Raw genomic sequence first — 27,489 nt, 5'->3', positions numbered from 1 at the left:
ATGAAAGAGTGCCATTTTAATGAAGGAAGTTTACTGCTAAAAATAGCCATGTTAACACTGTCGATGTTGTTGTCATTGTAGTTGGAAGTCTGTTTATTAATATCTCCATATAAAATGGTGTGATCACTTTTCGTGTCTTCGTTCTTGCGTCTACGTAGCTTTTTTTCTTCGCTATTAATCGATTATTTAAATAAAATATTAAAAAAAAAAAAAAAAAAGAAAAAATGATATAGTCAATTACAAAAAATAAAATAACATTTTAGAAATTAAATCTACCAGAATGCATTCCTTTTTCTATGCAAACAAGTCAGTTATATGCGACTCTTTCTCAAATAGTTGAGCATTAGGGACCGCCACAGATTTAATCCCTCCTCTATGTAGCTTTGATCTAATTTATTATCATATTTTTGTACAAAAAAAAAAAAAAAAAAAAAAAAAAAAAGGCTATTTAGACAGAGAGCGTTCGGAAACAACAAAAAAAAAAAAAATAATGGCCGAAATCACCTGATAAATCAAAATTGCGAAATATGAAATGTTGGGCATATGAAACGAAACACGTGTTCCGGCTATTGAAAGAGAATCGTTTATTTAACTGGAATTTGAATAAAAATAATAACATAAATACAAATCCCAAAACACTATCATGAAAAGTTTCCAGAAAAAATACACCATTAAACCCGGATCTCCAATATCCAATGTAGACCCCCCACTATCATGTCTCCTTCAACACAGGGGTCTACGTTCAAACCTTCCAGAGGTTGAAACCTAACTACAGGAGACCAAACCAGACCTATTACTCCTAAGCGAAACTGGCATTGGACCGACTATTTCCCTAAATGAGTTCGTAGTTAAAGGATACTCTAACTTAACTTCCAAGATAGGCATGGGCATGGAATATGTGCCTACATTAAAGATGGCTTTCCATGTGATAGGTACATCTCCAAAGAAGATCCTAAATTACTCTATATGTGTTTCCGGGTTGCACTTGCTCACACTACTGCATTTATATTTGCCCTCTATCTCCTCCACAACAGCAGAGTTACTATCTTTAAAAGCATATCTGAGAAAATTGACTACATCCTGTCTGCTCATCCTTCGGCTAATACACACGTCTGTGGAGACTTCAATGTTCACAATGTGGAATGGGTTATCCACTCAAACAAGACTGACGATGAGGGGAAGTTCTATCATGATTTTTCCATTACTTATGATATCACTCAGATTATTCACGAACCTACCCGTGTGCCCGACACTGATGGCTAGTATGCAAGTCTCCTAGACCTTTTTCTTACAACTTGCCCTGAGCTATGTTCATCTTCTGTTCTGTCTCCACTGGGATCTTCCGACCACTCGGTTGTATCAGTTAAGATAAAAATGAAATGTAATAAGTCCTCAGACATACCTCTCCATCATACGGTATATCAATACACTATGGCTGAGTGGGATAGCTACCGTACATTTATGTCAGATCTACCTCTGCGCTCCATGTTTAAAAAAGATGTGTACTCTATAGTATCAGACCTAACGGAATGGTTAATTGTAGGTATAGACCGTTTCATTCTCTCAAAAAATATTCAAGCAAAAACCTAACAGCCAACCATGGTTCTCTCCAGAATGTTCTGCTGCCATTGCGCACAGAAATCACTTTTTCCATTGCTTCCAACGTAATAGATGTACTGAGACTAAAGCCGCTTTTAGGACTGCCAGCAACCACTGTAAAAGAGTAATAAAGAATGCAAGAGAGTTGTATGCTCAATCCGTCAAGTCCAAAGTCGCTTGGTCCCCACCAGTTTTGGCAAATAGCGAACAGGATCCTGAACAGAAGTGTGTGCTCTATCCCAACTATCATCAATGGACCTAAGGTAATCTTGTCAGCATCAGATAAAGCCAAACTCTTTGCCAAGAACTTTGCAACTAATTCTACACTATGCAATCAAGGCAGCCAACCCCCAGTATTTCCTCCTGTATCAGAAAACACTATGTGCCAAGCTAATCAAAAACCTTGATTCGAGTAAAGCAACTGGCCATGACAGCATTCCTATTATAGTGCTAAAAAAGTTTCAACCAGAACTAGCTCCCATACTTACAAAGTTGTTTAAGCATTGTCTTAAGGAGGATTGCTTCCTAACATCCTGGAAAACCTCGTCAGTATGCTCTGTATTTAAGAATTCAGGTGATCGGTCATCTCCCTCTCAGTCCAGGCCAATAAGTCTCCTGTGCGTCATGAGTAAGTTGCTGGAATCTTTGTTAAATAGAATAGTCAACCACCTCAGCAAAAATAAACTTCTTTGTGACATACAATATGGTTTCCATTCTGCTAGATCTACAGCAGATCATGCTTACGGTTATATTTCATAGGATTAGTGAATCTCTTGACGGAGGCTTCCTTTCTAGGGGAGTTGCTCTCGACATATCAAAGGCCTTTGGTAGAGTATGGCATAAAGGTCTACTTCACAACATCTCCAGTTACAGTATAGCTGGAAATATCTTAATTATTAAATCATTTCTCTCTGATAGGTTCATAAGAGTGGTTGATGAGCAGAAATCAGAATCTCATAGTATTAATGCTGGAGTCCCTCAGGGTTCATCCTGGGCCCAACTCTCTTCCTAATCTACATCAATGATCCTCCAAATCATATCCTTAGATCATTTGTAGACATTTATGCTGACAACACTACCATCTATGGCAGTACAACAAAGACCGTAAACGACCAAGTTCTCCGATTCTCTCTCCTCTGATCTTGAGCATGTGGTACAGTGGGAAAAGAGGTGGCTGGTTATTTTTAATGCATCTAAAACCAAGCTTCTATCTTTACATCATCAATGCTCTGACCGCCATCTGCTATCAATTGAAATGGCTTTCTTCTTGGGGAGGCTTCATGTTTTGACAAGCTCTTGGGCTTGACCATTACTCCGGATATGAAATGGAACATGTACATCAAATTTGTTGCCAAGGTTGCTTGGAAAATGGTGGGATCCTTCTATCAATCCAGTAGATATCTACCTGCTGATGCAATTTCTTACCTATATAAGACCCGAGTACGTCCAAGGATGGAGTACAGTTGCCACATCCGGGCAGGAGCTGCTAAAAAGACCTTATCCTGCCTTGATAGAGTTAAAAATAGACTTTGTAGCCTATTGGGGGATGCTCTTTTCGCTTCCCTGCAACTTCTTTCTCACAGAAGAGACGTTGCGAGCCTGTCTCTGCTTTATTATTTTTATGGCAAGTGCTCGTCTGAGCTCCAATCTATGGTTCCCCCTCGCTAAACTTTCATGAGAAACACTCGTCTAGCTGAAAACACTATCAATATTTTCCTCCACTCTTTATCCGTACCTAAACCTAAACAGATTCCATGAACAAAGCTTCTTTCTTAGAACTGCACACCTGTGGAACTCATCTACTTTCCTGCTGACTATAATATGGTTGTCTTCAAGTCCAATGTAAACAAGTTCTTGATGAGCTGTTCTCCTCAAATAATCCAATTTACCAAATTTCCACTACTAACAATTACTATGTCATCGTTCCATTGACCATTTCACACTTATTAACCCTTATCCTCGAGTGGCCTCTTGGCCTTGATAAGTGGGGACTCCTTTGTACTACTGACTCCTCCTCTTCTTTTTGTGTGCGTGTGTTTTTTTTTTGGCGTTGTAAAGCTTTTTTTTTTCGTCTTCTTCCCCGACTTACGTACAAAGAAGTGGTAAAATAAATATATATATATATATATATATATATATATATATATATATATATATATATATATATATATATATAACAAATGCTATCAAAAGCCAGATAAGTTACTCTTCTACCTATCTGAATAAGTTTTTAGTGTTTTTATTCACTTTAGACCAACAAATGGCTATTATTGGACACTTATGTGCGTAATTTTTTTTTTTTTTTACCTAAATCTGTTTTTCTGATAAAATATAAAATCAACTTTTTTTTTTACCGAAATAGTTTGCATTTAATTATAAGTTGAATAAAACAAATAAAACATTGCAGACGAAAAGGGAGTTATGACTAGATTCGTTCGTTTGTTTAATTTAAATTCTAATTCGTATTTATTTTAATTATTTAATTTTTTTTTTTTTAGTTTTTCTATGGATAACACTTATTCAAAAAAGTAGTTTCAAATTTACAACGCAAAAAACAAAGGAAAGTCGATTTTATTCAAATTTCAGTTAAATGAATGATTTTCTTTCAATAACCGGAATGCGTGTTCGTTCCATATTTCGCAATTTTTATTTACCAGGTGATTTTGGACATTATTATTATTTTTTTTATTTATTTATTTATTTATTTTTGAACGCTCTCAGTCAGATTAGCCCTTGAAAAAAAAAAAAAAAAAAAAAAAAAAGCACGATCCGTATTCTGCATATTATTAATTTACACTATTGCATTTTTTATTTTTGTACACACAGTGTTATTTTTTTAATAGTATCTTCAAGTTAAATAAAAATTTTACGATATCTTTATTATTAAATTGCTAGGTGAAAATACAGAATAGTTATAAAACGCCCTCCCCTCCTCATGTTAAGAATGGTTTTCTAAATAACATTATTTCAGCGTCGCACAATAAGTACATAAGTATTTATTTTTTATTTTAATAAATAACTGATTGGTAGTAATTAAAAAAAAAAAAAAAAAGTAACATATGCAAATGTCACAATTTTATTAATATATACATTATATTTAAATATGGTTTTTAATTGGTCTAACAATAATCTGTTAAATGTTTACTAAATTCTTCAAAATGGCAGAGGTGGAAAAAAACAGGACAATAAGGTTCATTTTTTATCAAAATAACAGGAAATGTCGAACCCTTTAAGATTATTTAATTAACATGATTGATTAATAGATAGTAAATGAAAACTAGATATTCAGTAGTTTAAACGATATAAGAAAGAAAAACTACAAACAAATAAATAAATAATACCGGCAAAAATAAAAACGCATGACGATTGACCCACTTTTTGTAAGAGCCGATTTCTACGGATGGCCAATCGTGCTACGATTTTTGCTTCACACATAACACGCGAGAAATGCAACAAGCTTATCGTCTCTCGTTGACTTGAATTAAATCTGTATGCGATGCTGATTGGTTTCGAAGACGAGGTTGATTTTGTTCGCTCTTAATCTCGTTATTTAAATAATTAAATTCAAATATGCTATTTTTAGTCGCAAGATTTTTTGCTTTTTTTTTTTTTCAATTATGTTATTTTCAATCGCATAATTTTAAAATGTTCCATTTGACGATCAAAATATTTATAGATAACGAGTTTTATGGGACAAGAAAGTGATAAACCTGTCGCTTTAGACATTTGACATTTTTTTTTTTATTTATAACAAAAACAAAGGTCGTTGCTGAATTAAAACCAAACAGTCACATTTTTCACAGGGATAGAAAAAAAAAAATTGGGGGGAAAATATTTTGGTTTTGTGCAGTTTATAGACCGTATTCAATTAAAAACGTTATTATTTATAAAGTCATTCTTAATTATTCCGTACTTTCACCTAACAATATAATAAAAGATACCACAAAAATTAAATGTAACTATAAAACCCTATCTAAAAAATAGAAAAACAGCATGGTCTATAAACTGCACAAGCACTTAAAATTGATTCATTATTGATTTTTATTAACCTAGAAACAATTAGAAATAATTATACATATTATATATACACCGAACATCCCTATTATACAGACATGCAGTGCATGTCACATGCACATGCTCTGCTACTACACTGGCTTGACAATGTTAATCTAGACTAATGAGATCCACCAGTGATAATATAACTTTGAAAGAGTCCACAAGCAAAGTGAGGTTGGGAACTTCTGGTACAGACAAAAAAAAAAAAAAAATGGTTGATTGTTGAGTTTTATAGCAGCATGTCAATCCTCATGAGGTCATCGCATGCCGAAACTGCAGTTTGTATACAATGTTGGGTGATCGCTTCTCTCCCCTTCAACCCTTTTGTCACAGAAGAGACGTTGCTAGTCTTCCATCATTATATCAGGTTGCCCGGACCAAATTGACTCTTTTCCTCCACAGGTCTATCTTCCATGGACTCAGGAAGATCTTCAAGCTGTAAGCCAGTATCTTCTGTCAATTTTGTGTATGTCTTGACAGATCTTCCTACTTTAGCGGTTACGTGTGTAGGCCCCCATAGAAAAAAGAAAAAAAAAAGGCTTTCTTCAGTCTTGACAGACTATGGATATCCACTGTAAGGGTGCCTACGTATGAAATTTTTCTGGCAAAAGTTGTGCAATCTCCAACCACACTTCTCCCGAGTCAACATTGTCGAATACCAGTGGCAAGTGGAGGTTCAGGACTACTGGAACACTGAGATAATCGGAAAGCGCATACAGAAACTAGAATTCCCAAATGGTCACCCATCTGGTACTAGCCATGCTCAACATTGCTTAACTTCGGTGATCTGACGAGAACTGGTGAGTCAACGCGATTATGCGCTATGGTACTATGCGATCCCATAGTACCATATCACTAACGACCTCATCTTTTCTTCTGTAGCAATGTTCGGCATATTGTTTTCTTTTATTCCATTTTCACGCCAAACAAGGCATAGTGGTGCCACTTTAATGTAGGGGCTACTACCAGGAACATAAGCTACAGGGGTATTATGTAGGGAAATGAAAAGCAAGAGGTCTGTTCACATTGCACTTTAATTTCTGCATGTCAGTACAGTTGGGAAAGCAGAATCCCGGAAGGGAGTTCCAAAATCTAGCAGTTCTGGGGAAGAAACTATTGAAGTAGAAAGTTTTCTTACATCTAGGGATCTCCACTGTGAAGGGGTGAGACTTAGCTGCTTGTCGGGTTTGTTGGGGGTATTTACGTCGAGGGGGTACAAGGGCTTGTAGTTCGTCAGCGCATCCACTATTAAAATACTTGTAGAACGGGCAGAGGGATGCAACATTTTGTCGATGGGGCAGAGGCTGAAGCTTAGATGACAGTTCAGGATCTATCAGGTTGGCAACTTTCTTTTGAACCCTGTACAGGAGGGAGACACTAGTAGCAGATGCACCAGCCAAATGTGACAACAATACTCCATACATGGGCGAATGATGTCCTCATAGAGGTCCAGGATACTTTCAGGCATAAGTAGTTTTCTAGCATGGTAGAAAGAGCCCACCTTCTTTGCAGCAGCCTTGGCAATGCTTTCAATGTATCTGCTCCAACTCATGTTCCCTGTGAACGTTAGGCCAAGGAGTTTAAAAGAAGTACTTTCAGCTAATGTGTCTTTGGCCATTGCTATTGGTGGTAGAGAAGGTTTCTTGTAATTATTGAAGGAAACAAACTTAGTCTTGGCAGCATTGAATTTGACCATCCATTTTTGTCTCCATTCCACTACAGATTTGGTCTTCCTCTCGTGTTTCTGCCATTTCCTTAGATATGTGTTCATTTGTTTTCCCCTTGTGCCTGTTATAGAATGTGGTGTGATAAGCAAATATACACATCTCAGAAACAATTTTATCAGGAGGTCATTTATGAACATTAGAAATAATAAAGAGCCAAAGATAGGCCCTTGAGGTACTCCTGTATTTATATCATATTGTTTAGATATACGACCGTTGAGGATAACTTGGATTCTTCTCTTACTCAAGGATTTAATTATGTTTAGTATTCGTCCAGTGATACTATATGATCTGATTTTCCTGAGAAGACCATTGAGCCATACCTTGTCAAAAGCCTTAGATATATCCAGGACTACCACTCTATCCTCCCTTGCTTTGTCCAGTGAATGGTATATACGTTCAGAGGTTACAATTAGGATATCTGCTGTGGAACGGCCTTGCTTAAATTCATATTGTTGGTCGGTCATAAGTTTAGCAGCTGTAAGGTGATGGATTAGAGCTTGATTAATTATGGACTCAAATATTTTGGCAAATAGTAAGAGGAGGCTAATGGGGCGATAATTTAATGGGTCTGTTCTTTTGTCAGAATTCTTGAAAACTGGTACCACAGAAGCAGTTTTTCAGCAGTCAGGAAAGTAAGATTTGTTAAGGCATTTGTTGTAAAGTTTGGAGAGAACTGGAGCAACCTTAGTGGAGTATTTTTTTAATAGCACAGCAAGGATGAGATCAGGTCCACATACTTTTGAGGTGTCTAGGTTTTTTATATTGTGCACCTGAGAAGGGGTGATTTTCAAATCATCTAATGTGGCATCTGTCTGGAAAGGAAAGCCTGGGAGGGAGTGATTTGATGGGTACAATGTGGAGTTTGAGGCAATTCGACTGACAAGCACTTTAGCTTGTGCAAATAACCTCATGATTGATTGATAGTGGGGGAATTGTTGATTGCCCATTATTTACTAGAGTGTTGTAAATTTTCCAAAAATCACGGGTTCCTAATTGAATAATAATTATTCTTTTTTCCTACAGACACTAATTTTTTATGCTTACGCAATCATCAGTGTAGGGGTAACAATCTTTGCCGGTCATGAATTTCAAACCCAGCCATGAAGCCATCTTTATATATCATTTCTGGCGAAATTTTATTGGTATTTTATAGAACCATTCTTCAAATACACGTTTTCCTTTTGGCTAGGGTTAAGAAAAAAGTATAATTTGCAGACGGAAGTGTTTTCTTCATAATAATGATTCACAGGATTGTTTATCTAATTCCTGTATTTATTTGATAATGCTCAACATCCAAGCAGTTATTTATTTCATGAAAATTATACATACAAGTATCTATATTAGTGCTGGGATGATTCCAATATTTTTTTGATTCCGATACCATCAGCAATTCCAATTCTTTACAAATCTATAAGTATTTAACTATAAAATGGTTATTTTGTCACGATTACCGTAAAAACACATCTTAAATGTGCATATAATATATTTTCTCAAACGTAAAAACATTTGTGGATGGGGGTGGGGGGGATCTACAGATTTTAGTTTTACTGAAAGTTTAAATCAATAAATATTTGTTTTATTATTACTACCAGCAGCGTAAGATTTTTCTTAAACCAAAATCAAATAAAAAAAAAAAAGATACTTAAAGGAATCGTTTTTGGCATCAGAAAATCAGTTGGTTGTTTTTGTTTTACAGCATATCAACCTTTTTCAGGTTATTTAATGCCGAATCTAGTTATTTTGAGGAATGATTCAGAAAATCGGAACAAATTTTTTCGATTCAAATACCGATACCCCAAAAAGTTCCAATTCCTGAGATATATATATATATATATATATTTGATGTGAATTAAAAAATAAAATAGATTTTTGACCCAGTCTTCAGGCTAGGATCAAAGTCTACTTAAGAGTAGAACAGACAGACTTTCCCCACATTTTTTATGGTCTTGTGCATAATTTGTTTCAAGTGTACATTTTTATAGTTTCTGTAAATGAATAATTCAAACCATAGTGTTGGTTCCATCTCAGGAGACAATTCACCAAGATTTTTTTTTTTTTTTTTTTTTTAAGTACTGTTAGAATTCGATCTTCAGCTCAGTTTGGACTTTCATTTAAATATACACACAGATGTATGGAATATAAGCGGGTCTAGCATGAAACTACAGTAAAGTTTTTAAAAGGCGTGTATTAGGGTTGAACACTATTAGACAGTAGTGGGATTCATGTCCAGGTCAAAAGAAAAGAAAAAAAAAAATGCTAAGCATTTATCCATGATATAATAAATATTTTGAAGTAAAATTGAATTCTCATCCAGAATTCCCCAAATATTAAAAAACGAAAATAAAGAAAAATATGTACGATGTACATATCCGCAACAAAACAAAAATATCATATTCTAAAAATCATCTAAATTAAGTAGTTTTATTTTTAAATAAGAAAATCGAATTTTATGAGCATTCAAGGAGCGATTATCTTGCCTACTATTTGGAGGGGGGGCGGAGGCTAAAAAAATCAAGGGAAATAACTCAACAATTCAAACTTGTAAGATTTTTGTTGTAATGTGTACAAATTCCTATTAATCACTTAAAAATGATTTTCTTTATAAAAATAAAACTACTTAATGAATTTACATGATTTTTGGAATGTGATATTTTTGTGTAACATGTATAGATTTTTCTTCATTTTTGTTTTTTAATATGAGGACAATTTTGGACAAGAACCTAAAATTGTTATAGTAAAATGGAAACAATCATCAGATAAGAAAATAAAAATAATTAATGAGATGACTTCTTGCAAAGCAAGATGCAAATTAGTTGATCTTATGACGTTGATTGCATACACATGATTAGTATATCAGAAAGCTATTTGCTAAATTATTAATATTAATTTGGCATAATCCGTAAACAAATTATGGCAGGCAGCCAGATGGCCTGACAGTGGTTGTTTATCTCCCTCTTATCTCGAGGCCTGAAAAGTGGGATTTGAGAAGCCATTGCCCTATAGGAAGAGCACTCCAGCCTGCAAAAAATGCCTGAGAAACCCCAGTAGGTACTCTGCATAGGAACTTACAATAAATTAACCTCTTCTCAAAGCCTGGGAAAATGGGCCTCCTAGGACTGCACAAGCACAAGACTATACCCCAGCCAACAGAGAACATGCCACTTTAGCAATGGCTTTGCGACTAAGAGAATGGCCTAAGTGTTCCCTCAAAACCAAAACATTTAGCACTCCAGTCATGCTCTCTACCGTTTGATCTACTGACAGATAGATAAAAAAAGATTTAAAATTAAACCACTTCAAAGCTATGAATGAATTTGCGCATGTGTAAAACTAAAATATGTCAACAAGTTGAAATGAACATTTTTGCATTTCAACTTGCCGACATATTTCTGTGTGCATTAATAATTCGTCCAAAGATTTTACTCATTATAAACCATCCTTGGTGAACGACTACTATTTCCTGTTAATTTCAGTGGTGTGTGACCAATAGTTTAATAGTTTACTGGTTAAATATACACACATATCTACTGTTTTATTTATATAGCTTAAACTAGCAGGGCTACCCGGCATAGCCCGGAGAAAAAGTGTAACATTTTTATTAAAATTTTTATCTCTTTCTCTCCCTTTATCTCCACATTTGTCTCTTTTCTACCTAGTTCACTCCTCTCTCTGGACATACACACACTTTTATAAATTAAGCAAGGAGTCGATGCAAGGAAAATAACTTCTTGGGGGAAAAAAAAAAATCAATTACTTCCCTTTAGTTATTGGAAAACAAATGACAAAATTTGCAACAGTTCAGGGTTAAAGAATAAATAATTCTTTTTTGTTTCTAAATTTTAGATATTCATTTGGGACAACACTGATCAAAAAATATCAATGTTGTGTTTGTTTTGAGGGTTTTCTTTTTCAAGTTTTAACCAGACATATATGCATACATACATACACACAGACAACTGCCCTTTGTATTATAACAATTTTTACACAAATAAGTCACAAATGAATTAGTAAAAAAAAAAAATTATTTTTTTGACTAATTTACCAACTGTATTTCCTTTAAAATAATGGTGATTTTGCACTTTTTGTACTGTGCCAAAATAACTATTTAGAAAGCCACTCTTAACATGGGGAGTTGAGAGTGTTTTGTAACTATTCTGTAGTTTCACCTAACAATTTAATAAAAAATAAAGATATTGTAAAATTTTAAAATCCTATTAAAAAAATAGCGCGGTACAATAAGTGCACCAAAATAACTTATGCCACTAATTTTGTTATCTTGAGGATAGGTTGAGTGCTGGAGGTGGTTGCAAGTTTAGCTCTACCATTAAAGTAAAATTGGTATGGAGTAAATTTTACGAACTAACATCGCAAGCTATACCTTTTAATACCAGCGGGAGGGTATATAGCAGTTTTCTTAGGTGTGTGATGGTGTAAAAAGTGGAGTGCTGGGTCCTCACCCAGTCCTTAATTTAATGATAAGACAATGATCATATTGATATGTAATGTCGGGTCAAACCTGACACATCAGTTGTGATACCCTGTTGGTGAGGTCGAATATACTCAAGCGTGATGAACCCCTGGTGAACAGGCAGCTCCATTGGTTTAGCCAGGTCGAAAGGAGCAACTCATAAGAAAATGCAGAGAACTGAAGGCGGAACGAAAGTTGTAGAAGCCAAGAAAACTTGGATTCTCGTTGATGAAATCATCAACAAGGATCTTAGAGAATCGAATCAATCCTCAATACTATGAAATTGCAGGCTGCAAGAAAATGTCAAACCTTTGCCCAAGAGAAATACAATGATGATGGCTGAATTCAAATAGTAATGTTTGCCAAACAGATAAAGAAAAATGTTAATAGAAATATGTAAAGAATATTTTTTTATTATTTTTCATTTTCCTCTCCTTGTCTTATGCTGTGCTTTGATGTTTCGTGAATGATTTCCAATTTTACCGGTTGATATGTTGCTGGTGGCATCCGCCAGGATCAGGTTGCCATCAGTTTTGAGCCATTGACGTTAATAAACTCTGATCCCCTGTTGAAGAGACTGAACATAACTTTTGATCTTCTTCATATCCTCCTCGTTCTACAAACTCTGACACAGAACTCATTGTCGAATATTATCGAGGTATTTTTTTACTATTGAAAACTAGGATGTATTATCCCCATCATTTTCTGGCATAAAATTCAATAACTGGAATTCATACCTGCAATGCAGAGACCTTAAAGTGAAAGGCAAGAGGAAAGTAAGGCGAATTAAAAAAAAAAATAAATAAAATAAAATAAACTTGGATACAAACTATTAACAAGAACAATAGAATTTGTATCAAGTTAATTCTCAAGACAACCAAGCTATGACTGAGACAGACTGCAGGCTGTCAAAAAACGGCAGACCTTTGTCCAAGGGAAATAAGATGATGGTGTTACTATACAGATAAAGAAAGGGAGGAAAACGTTAATGGATATACAGATGTAACATAACACAGATGCACTTATGTAAACGCATGCAAAGTGACGTCACCAGTGGGAGGAAAAAAAAAGGACTATGCAAAAGAGAGAGAACGATCACGGGAGAAAAGATAACGTTTGGGATCTTGTGAGCGACGTGGAGAACGTTCTAGATCATGAGGGTGACATCACGGCTGTACCAATGAGGAAATAAATGTTGTTGCTGCAAATAACAAGCGAGTTGGAGTTATTTCATATTCTTTGTCTTGGTCTCTGTTGCGACTGAAACTGTACACAACGTGTTGGTTTCCGGACAACATTTTCGTCTTCTTGTCTAACACAGAGTTTAGACGTTACGAGAATGAATTCCAACTTTTTCTGCCTGTTACCATTTTGCCAACTGCCAAGACCAGGTTGTCATCAGCTTTAAGACATCAATGTCAGTGCAAAACACTTTGGAGAATGTTGAATGATTGAAAACGGAACGATGGCCATATTAATTGAAATGTCATCGTGCAACATATTTTCTTATGGAATTCTGCAGAGCAAAACCAACAATTTTCTCCATCCAAGATGCTACAGCCGGTTTCATATCATTTTGCCATTTTTTGTCAATCACATTTCACAGCCAGACCAGAGTGTTACATATATGAATGGGCTATTATCGTCAAGTTCTCTGGGTCGTACAAACGAAAAGTTATTTCATGTTAAAACGAATATGAGACACTTTTTATGTTTTTAATACAGACTTGTTTATTTACACTGTACACTTCAAAATAACAGTGATAACTAATCATCCTAGCGCGGTGGAGGTTAGTGGAAGAAGGATCACAGAACTCTGTGTCAACCTGTATTTTGCTTTGTGTCTCCTCTCCTCTATTTTCTCTCTGCTCTTTTATTTATATCACTTTGACCTGTTGACCTTTCTCTCGCCAGCTTGTTTTATTGTTTTGCAACTCTCTGGTTCATAGTTCCTGTTGATTGACCGGTTTACTTTATTTTAGCCAGCTTTTGTTTATTATACATTTTGCTGGTTTTGGTCTAACCCATTTAATATCGGTTAGCTTACCTGGCCGATTGATGTAATATTGACACTCCCAGGCATCATGGATATAGGTCGTTTTAAATCCCGGATTTTCTCATTGTGTTCTTTTGATTGCCCAGATACAGCGCCGTAACACTATTATAGGTCACCTTTCCTGGGATTGCCTTATTGTGTTCTTTAATTGCCCGGACACCTCTCTCTAACAAGAGTACAGGTCTAACATGCGTGTCGTATGCTGTCACTCTCATATACAATGAGATCCTTGCGTGTTGTAAAATTGTCAACAGTCAACTCTCCATATGGCAGATATACTTTTTCTTATAGTTGTGTCAGTTCACTCACTGGAATCTATTGTATTACCAAGAATTTATTGACTCTTTCGAAACCTAAAACAAAAACCTTTGTGAAGCCAGTTCATAACTTCCACTCTATGTAATATAAGCTCTAATATCCTAAATATCGAGCTTGAGTTTTACCTTTTGGTAACTGTTCTTGATCCAATTGATTCTGATATGTATAAAATTTGCATTTTATATATTAGGAGAATCATAGAACCTTGCAGTGTGGTAGAAGTTTTTATTTTTATATAAAGAAACTAGCGGGGGTGCCCGGCGTTGCCCGGGTGTAAATGAAAAAAAAAAGTTTTGGTAGGCAGGTAGGCTCGAACCAGAATCCTTGAGGCGAAAGCAAAAAAAAAAAAAAAAAAGCCTGACATCTTACCATTATGCTAAACAGGCAGAGATGTGAGAATGGTTGAAATTAAACAATTTCAAACGTAAATTTAATGAGGTCAAACATCACGCTATAGGGAAATGAAATCCTGCACTTAACTTTGGCTGACAGGCAGCTTTTTTGGCTTTGTTTTGTTTCCTCAGGATGTTAGGGGAAAACCAGCTCCCTATAAACAAGGGGAGTGTCCAAATGAATAGCAATTGTCTGATATGACGGTTTTCACCGCATTTCTGAATGTCTCCGGCGCAAAAGCTAAGGAAGAGAAATTGTTTCAATTTCATTTCACTTTATACACGTTACAGAACGAAATAGCGCTAATTTTACAAAAGTTGATCAAAATAAATGTAGACACAACGCCCCTTCACAAATCGTAGATATTATGATCTAGGGCCTATATAAACAGTTTTAAAAAATAGTAACCTCCTCCCCTGGAGAACCCAGGCGAAAAAAGTCTTTGCTGAACATACAAAAATGCTCGCGCTGCTTTTGCCTTTTATATATATAGATGACCTGGTATAGAGTGGTGGTGTGTTAGTAGATAGTTTATAGGGAGGTAATAGGATTGCTAGTCTCTACTTAGAAAAGGTTTTGGAAAAGGCAGAAATCTTGGAATAAATGTAATAATTTTTACAATAAGTAAATATATAGAAACATTTTTGTAAAACACGTAAGAAGTGTTATGAGTGGTGTCAAGTCGAAAATATTTGCATAAGTGTTCGTTATTTGCCTATAATTGCAGAATTTAAAAGGGAAAAATGTTTTATTATATAGGATATTACTTCCTATATATATATATATATATATATATATATATATATATATATTCCCATATATAAATCCCCAAGACAGCTTTTCATGGCAAACCACTGATGATCCCTACAATAATATTAAGACTAGTGTGGATTTTTGGAAGCAAGCTAATAGTGATTGCAAGAGACTTAATCGACTTACTAGCAAAATAGTTTTCCAATGAAGGATTCAAGATTAAGTTTGTTTGTTTTAATATAGTCATAAAAATTTAAAAACTTCCAAGAAAAGTGGTTTCCTTGATAAGATATTTATCTTTGTCCTTCTAGTAAGGTACCATATTTCCTAAAATAACAATGGTTAATGGGTTTCATTTTTTTTTTTTTTTTTAATACTTGGAGGGTCACCACTTATCAAGGTCCAGAGGATCCTCAAGGGTAAGAATTGTGTTAAGTAGAGCGTGAGACAAGATCAGGCACAGTGGAATTTGGACAGGACTAGATTATCTAAAAGGATGACGCAAGATGAATTTATTCACATTAGTCTTCAAGATGACAATGTTATAGTCAGCCAGGGAGCAGACAAACAGTATTGCGCTGCATAGACAGTTCTAAGAAAGAAACTACTCATGAAATTTTCATTTATTTTGGCCACAGATACGGAGTGAGGTAAGTTGATGGTGGTTGTTTCAGCTAGGCAAGTATTTGTTGTAAGTACGGCACAATCACATTGACACACTTGTTCTCGTCAGATCACTGGAGTTAAGCAACATTGAGCTAGGCCAGTACCAGATGAGTAGGCTAGGCGCTCTATGTATCTTCTGGGAAGGTTGGGTGTGGGGCCAGCACCCTCACCCCGAAAAAAGAACTCCTTGCTACAAAAGTATCTACAAAAAGTTGTGGATGGCCTATGTATGCCCCTTCAGGGACTACAGGCTATGGATGGATGGAAGTATTTGTTGTGAACATTTTACGGGGAGGAACCATAGATTGGAGCTCAGTCGAACACCTACCATAAAAGTATCAATAGAGCAGAGATAGACTAGCAACGTGTCTTCTGTGAGAAAGAGGAAAAGGGTCATCTCCCATTAAATTTCAAAGATGTTTTGTACCATGAAAAGGTAGGGAAGTGTGCTTTTAGGAGCTCCTCCCCAGATGTGGCAACAGTACTCAATCTGAGGTCATATTTGACTCTTAAACTGGTAGAGGAGTGTGTTGGAAGTGAGATACTTTCAATGCAAATAGATCACACACGAGTAGGTGAAGCAATATAAATTGTTTTTGACTAATTTCCTAATTGTGTAGTTCTAGGAGGTCCACCCTGCCAGGCCTTGCCTTCTCTCTTTGAGATGGGGTTAGTTTATTGCTAATCATCTGAAGCGCGTTTACTGGGAAATGCCGACAGCTCTGCCCGTGGATATTTTGCAGGTCACGGTGCCCCTCCTCTGGAGAGCGCTGACTTATCAATCCCACTTTCTGACCCTGGTGTCTAAGTTCTTGCAGTTGGAGAGAACTTAAAACTTTCCTTTCAAATAATTTATGTTCCCCCTAGCATAGAGATACAAAAAAAAAAAAAAAAAGGATAAGGATAAGAAAAGGGTTAATACTTACTCGAAGCAGAAGAACAAGCCACTGGTTACAATGATGAGTGCACACGTAAAGTAAAAAATCCCAGTCTGTTTGGCCATCATCACGCGGCCATCACAGCAGAAGCGATTCTTGCCGGGGAATATCTCCCATTTGCGGACCTTCTTCGGCATTTTCTTTTTCTTCTTGATGCCGTCGGTGGCGTCGTCGTCGTCCGAGGAGCAAGACAGTTTGGTGGGCGATGGCGATTCCGTGGAGACAGCTGTATAGGACGACGACGACGTCGGATGATCTTTCATGCCCCCCACGACCCGGATGGTGGTGGTCGTCGCAGGCGGGAGCGGGGCCGGCTGCTGCTGCTGCCGCCGCGGAGGAGTCGTTAGCGCAGCGCTGCTCGGCACCACCGGTGGTGCAGGTTCGAACACGGGCCGCCGCCGCTGCTGCCGATTCGCACGGACAACTACCACCACTTCTTTCGTGTCCTTTTTATTCGCCTCCTCCTCTTCCTCCTCCTCCGGATCTTTCGTGATGTTGTTGTTGTTGTGGTGGTGATGGCGGCGATGATGATGCTGGTAGTGACGTCCGTTTCTTTCGATTTCCGCTTCTAAATGTCTATCGGATTCGTCTTCGTCTCCAACGACGACCACCAGTCCCAGACTGTTATCACCTTCGTCCTCAGGCATGTAACGGACTAGATATAACGGTAATAATAAATGATATTAATTACTCGATCAAAAAAAAAATAATAATAAATAAATAAATATTCAGCGAAGAAAAAACATTATAAATTAAAGATTTCTCTAAAAATAGTTTTTAAGGAAATGGGAGAAATTCAATTAAGTCAGTAATATATAGAATTAAAATCTCACAAAATTACGTAAAGCCTAATTATAATAATATTTATAGTTTTATCCGTTTACAACAGAAGTTATATTTAAAAAAAAAAAAAATGGATTTAAAAAAATAATCTAAGAATTTATCTCTAAATTTTAGCGAAAGACCAGTCTAAAATAAACAAAACTAATATTGTGTTTTTGAATTTGTATGATTTCGGACTACTGAAAATAACACTCAAGATGAGAACAGTAGTTAGTTCGAATAATCGAAAACCAATATTATATCAAATTAATCTTTAGCATTAAATAAGATTTTACTGAAATTTTATTTATATTTAAATTTAGGTAAAAAAAAATAAATAAAATAAAAAATGAGGTTATACCAATATGAGTAGTTATTAGTAATTTGTTAGTAAAATATATATTTTTTTATTTTTGTTTTTGCTTGGGAGAGGGTGGTCTAAGAAAAATGTACAAAGCAAGGCTCTAAAAATTATAAAATAAACCTTAAAATGTAATTATAAAAAATAAAAATCCAATGTTTATAATTTACAAATCATTTTTTTAATAGTTACTTTTATTATTTATATAGTTTTTAATTATATAATTTGGGCCAAGGATTGGAGAGGATTACACTGCAATGTTACGATGAAAAATTAAAATGATAATATATTAATATTTATAAATGACATTTTCAACAAGAAAAAAAAATCAAAGACTAAAAAATAAAAAAATAAAAAATTGTAATTATAATTATCTAGAAAACAAATTGAAATGGATTATCTATTTCAATACGTGACTTTAAGAGTCTTACTTAATCTAAAATGAGCAATAACACCTAAAAATATACCTCCAAAGTTTTACTTAAACTGTAAACCAAAGTATTCTACATTTATAATATGATCTATAATTTTAAAACGTTTAGTTAGAGCTTAATTTAAAAACAAAAACAAAAAATACGTCTAAACACGGCTTACTTTTTTTTTTGACGTTAGCTCCTTCCGTAGCCGTCAAAAAACGATTTTCCCCCTTTTAAAATAATCAAATCCGTAGCTTTTGTGTTGATTTCCTTAAAATTTTTTAAAATCCTATTTTAGTCCGTGTATATTTGTCGATTATATATAGAGAGATAGAGAGAGAGAAATGTTCGTGATTAATCGTTCCGATAGGATTAATTTAAACAAAAGACTTTAATATTAATGTCGACTGCTTGCAAAGCTTAGGCTGGACCACGGCGACTCCCCCGTCGTGTGATGTCGGGCCACATAATAAAACAACAAAAAAGAAAACGTCTTGGTCGAGCCAGCTATTTTAAGGTCCACACCGACGTTCCTGTGTAAAATCTTTCATTCTGGCTTCCATTTGCCTGTAAGTTCTCTTATTTTCCGTGTGAATTTCACCTCTGTACGGTTTTTAAGGAAACGTCAGAGAAAGCGAGTTTTGTTGTAAGAAGCATTACATCACTTGACTGACCTGAAAAATACGGAGTTCATTGCGCATGCGCATGCAAACCGGAAACAGCGCACCTGATTAACTACGGAAGGCCATACGCGCAACCGGTGGCTCTACAGGACAACTTAGTTCATCCCAGAGTTAAAACATGACGTAAAAATAAATTCACTTAATTAAAATTGAATACAAATAACTATTTTAAAAAAATCAACTTTCACAAAATTAAATTTGAGTTTTCGAAATTTTTAAGATGATGATTCATAATTTAGATTATTTTTGACTACCATTCTTATATTTTGAATACTTTAGTTATTTTCGGCCGGTGGAACCTTCGACCTTCTTCAAGTGGATTTTGTTGAATTCGTGAAATTCTTGTATAGATTCCCAACAAAATGCACCTGAAGAAGGTTAAAGGTTACATCAATGGCAACGTTATCAGAATAAGATCTAAGATGAGAATAGTACTTTTTTTATAAGTAATTCACCACTTTATCAAGACCCGAAGGCAACTCGAGGATAATAGTTAATGAGTGTACAGTAGCCACCAGGATAACAGTGTAGTAATCGTTTGTGATGGAAAATTGGGATAATTTGATTATTTAAGGGGACGGCTAACAACAATTTGTTTACATTGGACTTATGTTTTAGCTTAGCAAAGGAGGAATATATATATATATATATATATATATATATATATATATATATATATATATATATATACTAGACTACTCGTGACCCATTGGATCAGTGTGTGGTATTAGCTATGGAATTAATGCATGAGCGTGACACTTGTGATGTAAAGAAAATAGTTTTTTGTGACATAACAGAAACATTTCCATGAAAGTATATTAAAATGGAAAAAGAATATAGATAGATTTCTATGAGTCGTTCTGTTTATAATTGTTTATTTTTGAAAAAAAAAAAAACAAAAAAAACTTACAGCCATTGAATTATTTGTGGTTTGCCATACTTATAGGTAAATGTGCACTGAACAGATACCATAATACTTAAAGTTAAATTCAAATTTTTATATATCTTTTAATTTAAACGCAAAAAAAAAAAAACAATTGGGATTTTGAAAATGTACACAGTAAAACAATACATTTTATTGTTGCGTTGATTATTTATTTGTTACACAAATAAAAAAAAAACGTATTTTCGGGGTTATTTATTTATGTTGGTAATGTAGAAGAAAATGTATGAATGTTTTTAAGAAAGGTGTATTAGAAAATGGAGAATAAATTTAAAAAAAGAGGAAGACGGTGGGTAAATCGCCGTTGTAAAATGCTCTTATAATTGTCAACGAGTTAAAGTAGATTTATTTGTAAGAAAATTGCGTTAAAATAACTTAAATGTAATACAGAAATGAACGATGTAAAAAAAAAAGCAGAAAGTATTAACAATGTTTATTTGGATAATTTAAATGCAAAAAAAATTGGGACACTGAAAACGTACACAGTAAAACAACACATTTTATTGTCGCGTTGATTATTTAGTATAATATATATCATTTATATGAATCAGGTTGATGATTATACATATTATTTGTAATCACGTTTTGCATTTGCTTCCCATATCTTGAAGCTTTTTATTCAATAAATTTAAGATATCCGCTTTTCTAAGGGCGTCCACTTGTTTGAACGAAACCGGTCCAGCGGTTTGTGTTTATTTGTTTACGCTGTTATGGGTTTATGTTTATGTACGCATGCGCAACCGGAAGTCGTAAACCAGATGTTGGGTTATAACACCCCTTACAAGGTCATTTGAGTTTTATATATATATATATATATATATATATATATATATATATATATATATATATATATATATATCAACTCTTCTATAAAAGTCTCCTATCACTCTTGGGATTTGTACACAACTGGCAAACTAGTAGATGGTCTGCGACAAAACAAAACCTGTTTTCATCAAATGGAAATGGAATCATGTAGTCTTTTATAATGCAATAATTTTTTCATTCCACTCTCTTTTTATATATATATATATATATATATATATATATATATATATATATATATATATATATATATATATACCCACTCTTCTATAAAAGTTACTTTGTGTGCGTGTGTGTGTGTATGAGTTCCTTCTTTATAGGTTTCAAACAGCTGAGCCTATCTTTTGCAAGTTTTACACAAAGCTTATTTATATGTCTGACAGTGTTCTTAGATATGTTTTTTACAGAAATTCATCCGATAAGTATCGAAAATCGAAAATATCCAATCTTACAAAATAGTCTTTTTCTCTTATTGATAAAAAAGCATAATTTTTACTGGGGAATATTTTATGTTACACTAGCCAAGGGAAATACTAAAATCTCAGCAAATCAAATAACCCCCCCCCTCCCAGATATATTGTCATCTGGAGATATAATTCAATGTTAGAGTATTCGACTACAAATCGAATGATCCCCTGTTCAATCCCAGATGTACCTCATCATTTGATTTTAATTTTTTTCTTATTAATGAGTTCAATTTATGATAAAAGAAGAGGTACCATTGAAAATTGCTGCAAATCATTTCTTTGTTTGCATATTTTAAAACTAAATATTATTCGGAAATGACTTTTCTTGTGCATTCATCATCAAGCCCAAGTATCATCTGACGTGATATTGTAAACAAACACAGACGAATTTGATGAATGACATTATCATTATTATTTATTATTTATTTTTTTTTTGCAAATTAGTCCACCGAAAAAATTATTCCTTGTAAGGTATAATAATCAACAATAATCAATAGGGGATTGACTCTATAAAAATGCATACGCAATCTTCATAAATTAAAATATGTTGAAACGTATTGTGTGACCCGGCAACTCTGGGGTCTAAATAGTATATAAAAGTCACTTTGTGTACGTGTATATGAGTTCCTTCCTCATAATTTCTGAAACGGCTGAGCCTATCTTTTGTAAATTTTACACAAAGCTAATTTATATGTCTGGCAGTGTTCTTAGATATGTTTTGTACAGAAATTCATCTGATAAGTATCGAAAATCAAAAAATCGGATCCTAAAAATAGTTTTTCTCTCTTATAGATAATAAAGAATTTTGACAGGGGAAATATTTTAGTTACACAGGCAAAGGGAGATAATAAAATTTGAGCAAATCATTTCTTCTTAAAAGAGAGTTGTTATAATCTGGAGACATAGCTTAGTGGTAGAGCATTCGACTACGGATCGAATAATCCCCTGTTCTAACCCGGGTGTACCTTACAATTTTATTTCAATTTTTTCTTTTTTTTATTGCCACTGATTTCTTGGGTTTTTTTCTATCAAAAGACGACGTGAGTTACATCGACTTTTGATTCGACAATAAACATCCAATCAATGATTGTCCTTATGCAAGCCACAGTCAGCATACTCACATTGACAAACTGGTTCTTGTTAGATCACCGAAGTTAAGCAATGTTGAGCATGATCAATACCAGATGGATGATCATTTGAGAATACCAGGCGCTGTATGTAGAAGGATGTTGACACTTCCCTACAAGAATTGCAAACACCTAATGTTGTCATCTAACCTGATGGGGATATATATATACAACTGGGGACTGCTTATGAATTGGATATCTCCTTGAGACTTCCTCCTTCAGAGGATGTCAGTTCAAACCGCCTAGGCTGGCACAAGCAAGCATATTTTTGCTTTTTGCATCATGATCTTGAACCAAATATGGTCAAACTATTCGACAAGGATTGATATATTAAAAATCAAATTTTAATAGTTACAAATGACTCAAATAATCGATAATGTCTCTCCAACTCTCCTGAACTCGAGCCCAGTCTAATTATAATTCCATAAGCCTTCATTTATTTAACATCAGACTTTAATGAGTAGAAATGACGCAAATAACATAAATTTTACGTTTCTGAATTTTTTACATGAGGATTGGTTATTCATATTATTTGGATTCTTCGGACTACCGTCCTCATCTTGAATGTCATTTTGGTTGATGTAATCTCCGACCCTCTTCAGGTGTATCTTGTTAAATTTGGTAATCTTTCTGTCAAATTCAGGAAACCATTCTGTTGAACTTGGGAATCTACATGAACCCATGACGTAGTTGATACAGTCCTTGGTAAAATTCAGTGGTTAAAGTTACACTCTGCTAGCGGTTGAAGATTCTATGTTCAGTGTGAGTGACGCTCAAAATACAATTGTGAATTACTTGGGGCTTCTACGCAGTCATGGCTGACAAAATGAGAGCATGCTATATCCGTGGATTAAGTAAAGGGCTTCATTCGAAATTCCATGCAAGTTCCCGATTTTGATAGAAAAATTCCCGAGTCTGACAAGAGTCACCTAGAGAAGATCAGAGATTACATTGACCGAAACGTTTTGAAAATAACGCTCAAGATGAAAACAGTAGTTCAAAGAATACAAATAATACAAATATAATTTTTCTCTTGAACATTTTTCTGGTCTAATGATAAAAATAAACCAGCAATGACAATATATGTATAGGCAAAGAATATCAATTATCTACGGGGTGGAACGATAAAATTGTCGCCCTAGAAAAGACAATGTGATTCCATTTCCGTTTGATGAAAACTTGTTTTCTTTTTTTTGTTGCAGATCATCTACTGGTTGGCCAGTTGTGTGCAAATCCCAAGCAAGATCGAGATGCATCGCTGTAAAACTCATACTGATCCAAGTTATGACAACAGGACCATTGCCAGCACCCTCAAAATGCATCGCTGGATTCTGCAGAGAGATACTTTTTGGAAAGAAACTTTGCTCATGGAAGTTCCATCTAGTTTTAGGTAGACAGAGGAAGGAAGGAAGGAAAGTTATTTACAGTGGTTGTAGCTAGACAAGTTGTAAATATTTTACAAAGGGAACCATAGATTGAAGCGCAGTCGAGCATCTACCTTGAAAATAACTATCCTATTTTATTTGTATTATTTGGATTCATTGGACTACTGTTCTCTTCTTGAATATGATTTTCATGTTTTAGTTGATATAACCTCCGGCCTTCTTCAGGCGTATCTTGTTGAACTTTGGAATGAGAACAGTAGTCTGATGAATCCAAATAATACGAATAACCAATCCTCATCTCAAAAATTCAGAAACGTCATCCTATTTCACTTCCCTCTTTTTCTTCCTTTCATCTTAAGCGTTGCTATGGTTACAACCTCTGAAATCTCTTGGATGCTCAAATTGTAGGTTGTCCAGTAATTATAACTCTGGGAAGTGATGGAGTTTATCCCCAATTTAGAACAACTTTATTTTGTTTCTCATGTAATGGAAAGACACAAAAAAAATAAAAATAAAAAAGCTGACCCCTTTTTCATGAGTCAACAGAAATATGTCGAACACGTAATAATTACCAATTAATAATGATAGATGACAACCTTATAAAAATGATTTTAAAAAATGGCTGGCTTTTTGAACAAACCGAAATAGAAAGGTGATGGTTAAATTTTAAAGGTGACTTTGGATTATGTATTTGTTTTGAATTTTTGCGTTATAAATCTATGAATAAACCACTACAGACATTTTTTTCACCCCAAACATTTGGACATAACGGACTACTATTTGGGATCATGGGACTGTGAGAAGTTGAGCAGCATTTACACTTCTACAAGTTAGTACAATCAGAGAAGCAAGAAACAGGGAGGGAATTCCAAAGTTAAGCAGTCCGAGGGAAGAAACTAGAAAGTTTTCCAGCATCTAGATACCTCAACAGGGAAGGAGAGGAATTTTTCTGTTCATCAGATTAATCAAAGGTATGTATGTCGTGGGGGCACAAGTGCTAGGAGTTCATCAGAGCATATTCTATTAAAGTACCTGTAAAACAGGCACAGGGATGCAACATTGTGGCGATGGGACAGAGGTTAGAACTTGGTTGATAGTGCTGAGACCTATTAGATTGGACATTCCTTACCTTTTTGGACTCTATCTAAGAGGGATAAACTAGTGGAAGATGCAAACCAAAAATTGATTTAATTAAATTTCTATTAATAAAATTATGAGGAAAATTAACTTGTGTGTGTGTTTTTCTTATTTTAGTAGACTTAGAGGAGTTTTATTTTTTGTTGTTGTTGTTTTTATGGAAATCGCTCAAGACAAGGCATAAAGCCACTTGATGTAAGGATCTAAAAGGAAAAATACTACAAGGTCAAAAACTAACCAATGATAAGTTTTTGATTGATAGATTGTAACCTTGAAAACAGCAATTCGTTCCCCTTTGTCAGAAACATTGCTTGCTGCATAGATATCCATCTTTTTGATTTTGTTGAGCTTGAAGAAAAACGAATGATCATCATGTGGTCATAAAAAATGTTCATTTAGGTGACGTGTATCTCTATTTATATATAAACTAGCCTGGGTGCCTAGCATTGCCTGGGTGTTTTGAGGTGTGTGTTGAGCAAAAAAAAAAAAATGTGGTAGTAGGCAGGCAGGCTTGAACCTGTGACGTGAAAGCTGAAAAGAAAGTGAAAGAAAATCTAACATCTTACCGCTACTCCATGACACAACCAGAAGTCTAAAGCATTCAAATTTAACGTAGTCAATCAAAAAGCTGATTTGCAGAAATGGCGTTGCTTTTAAACCTCCCATGAAAGCAAATGGGACACAAGGTCGTTTTTAATGTGAGGGTAAAACCAGCTCCCCCAAAAATGGAGGCACTCTGGCAGTATGCAAATAAATAGTAATTGTCTCAGTTACGAAGGATTTCCCTTACATTGACCAAAGACAAATTACAGAACAGATACTACCCGACCCGAAGGCCAGGCGTTTGCATTTGAATAGTTTTGCTTTATTTATACAAAAAAGACAAACAAACAACCAAGACGACAGCATGCTGGAATTTTGTTTAACTCGATCAAAAAAAAGATAGAGACAATGTCCGTTTGCAAATCTGAAATATTATGATCCGGAAGTATGCGAAAAGTTCCTGCGGAATCTAACCGAAGCAAGAGCTCCCTTGCAAAAAGCCTTTCATGAACATACACAAATGCTTGCGCCCATTTTGCCCTTTATATAATAGACTAGCAGGGGTACCCACCATTGCTCGGGTGTTTTTAGGTGTAAAAGAAAAAAACAAAGTTTTGGTAAAGAGGTAGGCTCAAACCCGAAGTCTAGAGGTGAAGTCGGAAAAGGAAGCCTGATAACTTACCACGACGCTACGAGGGCAGAGAAGTGAGAAGGGTTGCAATTAAACATTTAAAGAAAGCAAGTGGTTAAGCGAACGTCAATGTGTGGTTATCTAGGTCAAACGTCACGCCATAGAGAAATGAAATCACAGCGCGAATTTTGTAACACAAAAGTCGCTGAAATAAAAGATAGACGCAACCTCGTTTCATAAATTGGAGATATTATAATCTAGGGAGAATATAAAAGGTTGTAAGAAATAGTGACCCCTCCCCCCGAGCGGACATACAAAAAAATGCACACAAACACAAACATACATTTTCGCTTTTATATTATAAACTAGTGGGGGGTACCTGGCGTTGCCCGGGTGTTTGGAGGTGTATGTGTGGGTTGGGGGAGGGGGGTAGATCAAAACAACCCTGTTTAAAAAAAAAAAACATTGGCCGGGTGTTTGGAGGTGTAAAAAAAAAAGTTTTAGTAGAAAGGTAGGCTTGAACCCCGAACCTTTGACGCGGAGGTGGAAAGGAAATGAAAAAAAAAACCTGCGACCTAACTATCTCGACCACGGGAATAGATGAATTGATAAGTGTGTTAAGTTGACGTTTAAAAAGCGAAATTAACAGGTGCGAGAATGTTAAGTCACGTGATGTTTGACCTAGTTTTGCGCTGGAAGCCAGTTTCTGTTTTCCCCGCTACGCGGCGATCAAAAAATATCTCGAAAATAGCTTGTAAAAGTCGGGTAAATTAAAGATACCTGCGACCCGAGTTCCTTAGTCATAGATATTATTATTTAGACAGCATATAAAAAGTTTTAAGAAGGAGCGAGCCAACCGAGAATGACGGCCAAAAAAGCCTTTTGTAGACATACAGAAAAAGCGAACACACATACATACATACATTTTCGCTTTTATATATATAGAAGGCACTTTGTGTGTGTGTGTGTGTGTGTGTGTGTGTGTGTGTGTGTGTGTGTGTGTGTTCATTCCATATGGATATGGAAACAGCTGGGCCGACTTTTTGAAATTTCACACATTTTTCAAAAATATTTACTAAACACAGAAAGAAGACTAACAGGACAATACATAGTTGGGTCAGACTGATCACGACAACTATGTTATAGCCTGCAGAGAAACATACGCATGGAACAACATT

At 35.0% G+C, this 27,489-nt stretch overlaps 1 protein-coding gene across 2 annotated transcripts in view; it reads right to left on the bottom strand.

Moving 5' to 3' along the window:
- Window positions 1–19,272, bottom strand: part of LOC145247927 (palmitoyltransferase ZDHHC14-like) — a 355,339-nt gene extending 336,067 nt beyond the window's left edge. The window contains exons 1-2 of one of the 2 annotated variants that reach the window (XM_080109566.1): window positions 18,752–19,272; window positions 16,963–17,629 (exon numbers count right to left, since the gene is read on the bottom strand). In XM_080109566.1, the coding sequence (XP_079965692.1) occupies window positions 16,963–17,621 (659 nt within the window). In that variant the 5' untranslated portion in view covers window positions 17,622–17,629; window positions 18,752–19,272. The remainder of the gene's footprint in view (window positions 1–16,962; window positions 17,630–18,751) is intronic. The other variant, XM_080109567.1, reaches the window with a different exon arrangement.
- Window positions 19,273–27,489: the final 8,217 nt, after the last annotated feature.

The sequence above is a fragment of the Euprymna scolopes genome, chromosome 26 (assembly GCF_053919585.1).
Source record: "Euprymna scolopes isolate OS-2025 chromosome 26, ASM5391958v1, whole genome shotgun sequence".
Taxonomy (NCBI): Eukaryota; Metazoa; Mollusca; class Cephalopoda; order Sepiida; family Sepiolidae; genus Euprymna; species Euprymna scolopes.
The sequence above is the reverse complement of the archived record's forward strand: the minus strand, read 5'-3'. Positions and strand labels throughout refer to the sequence as shown.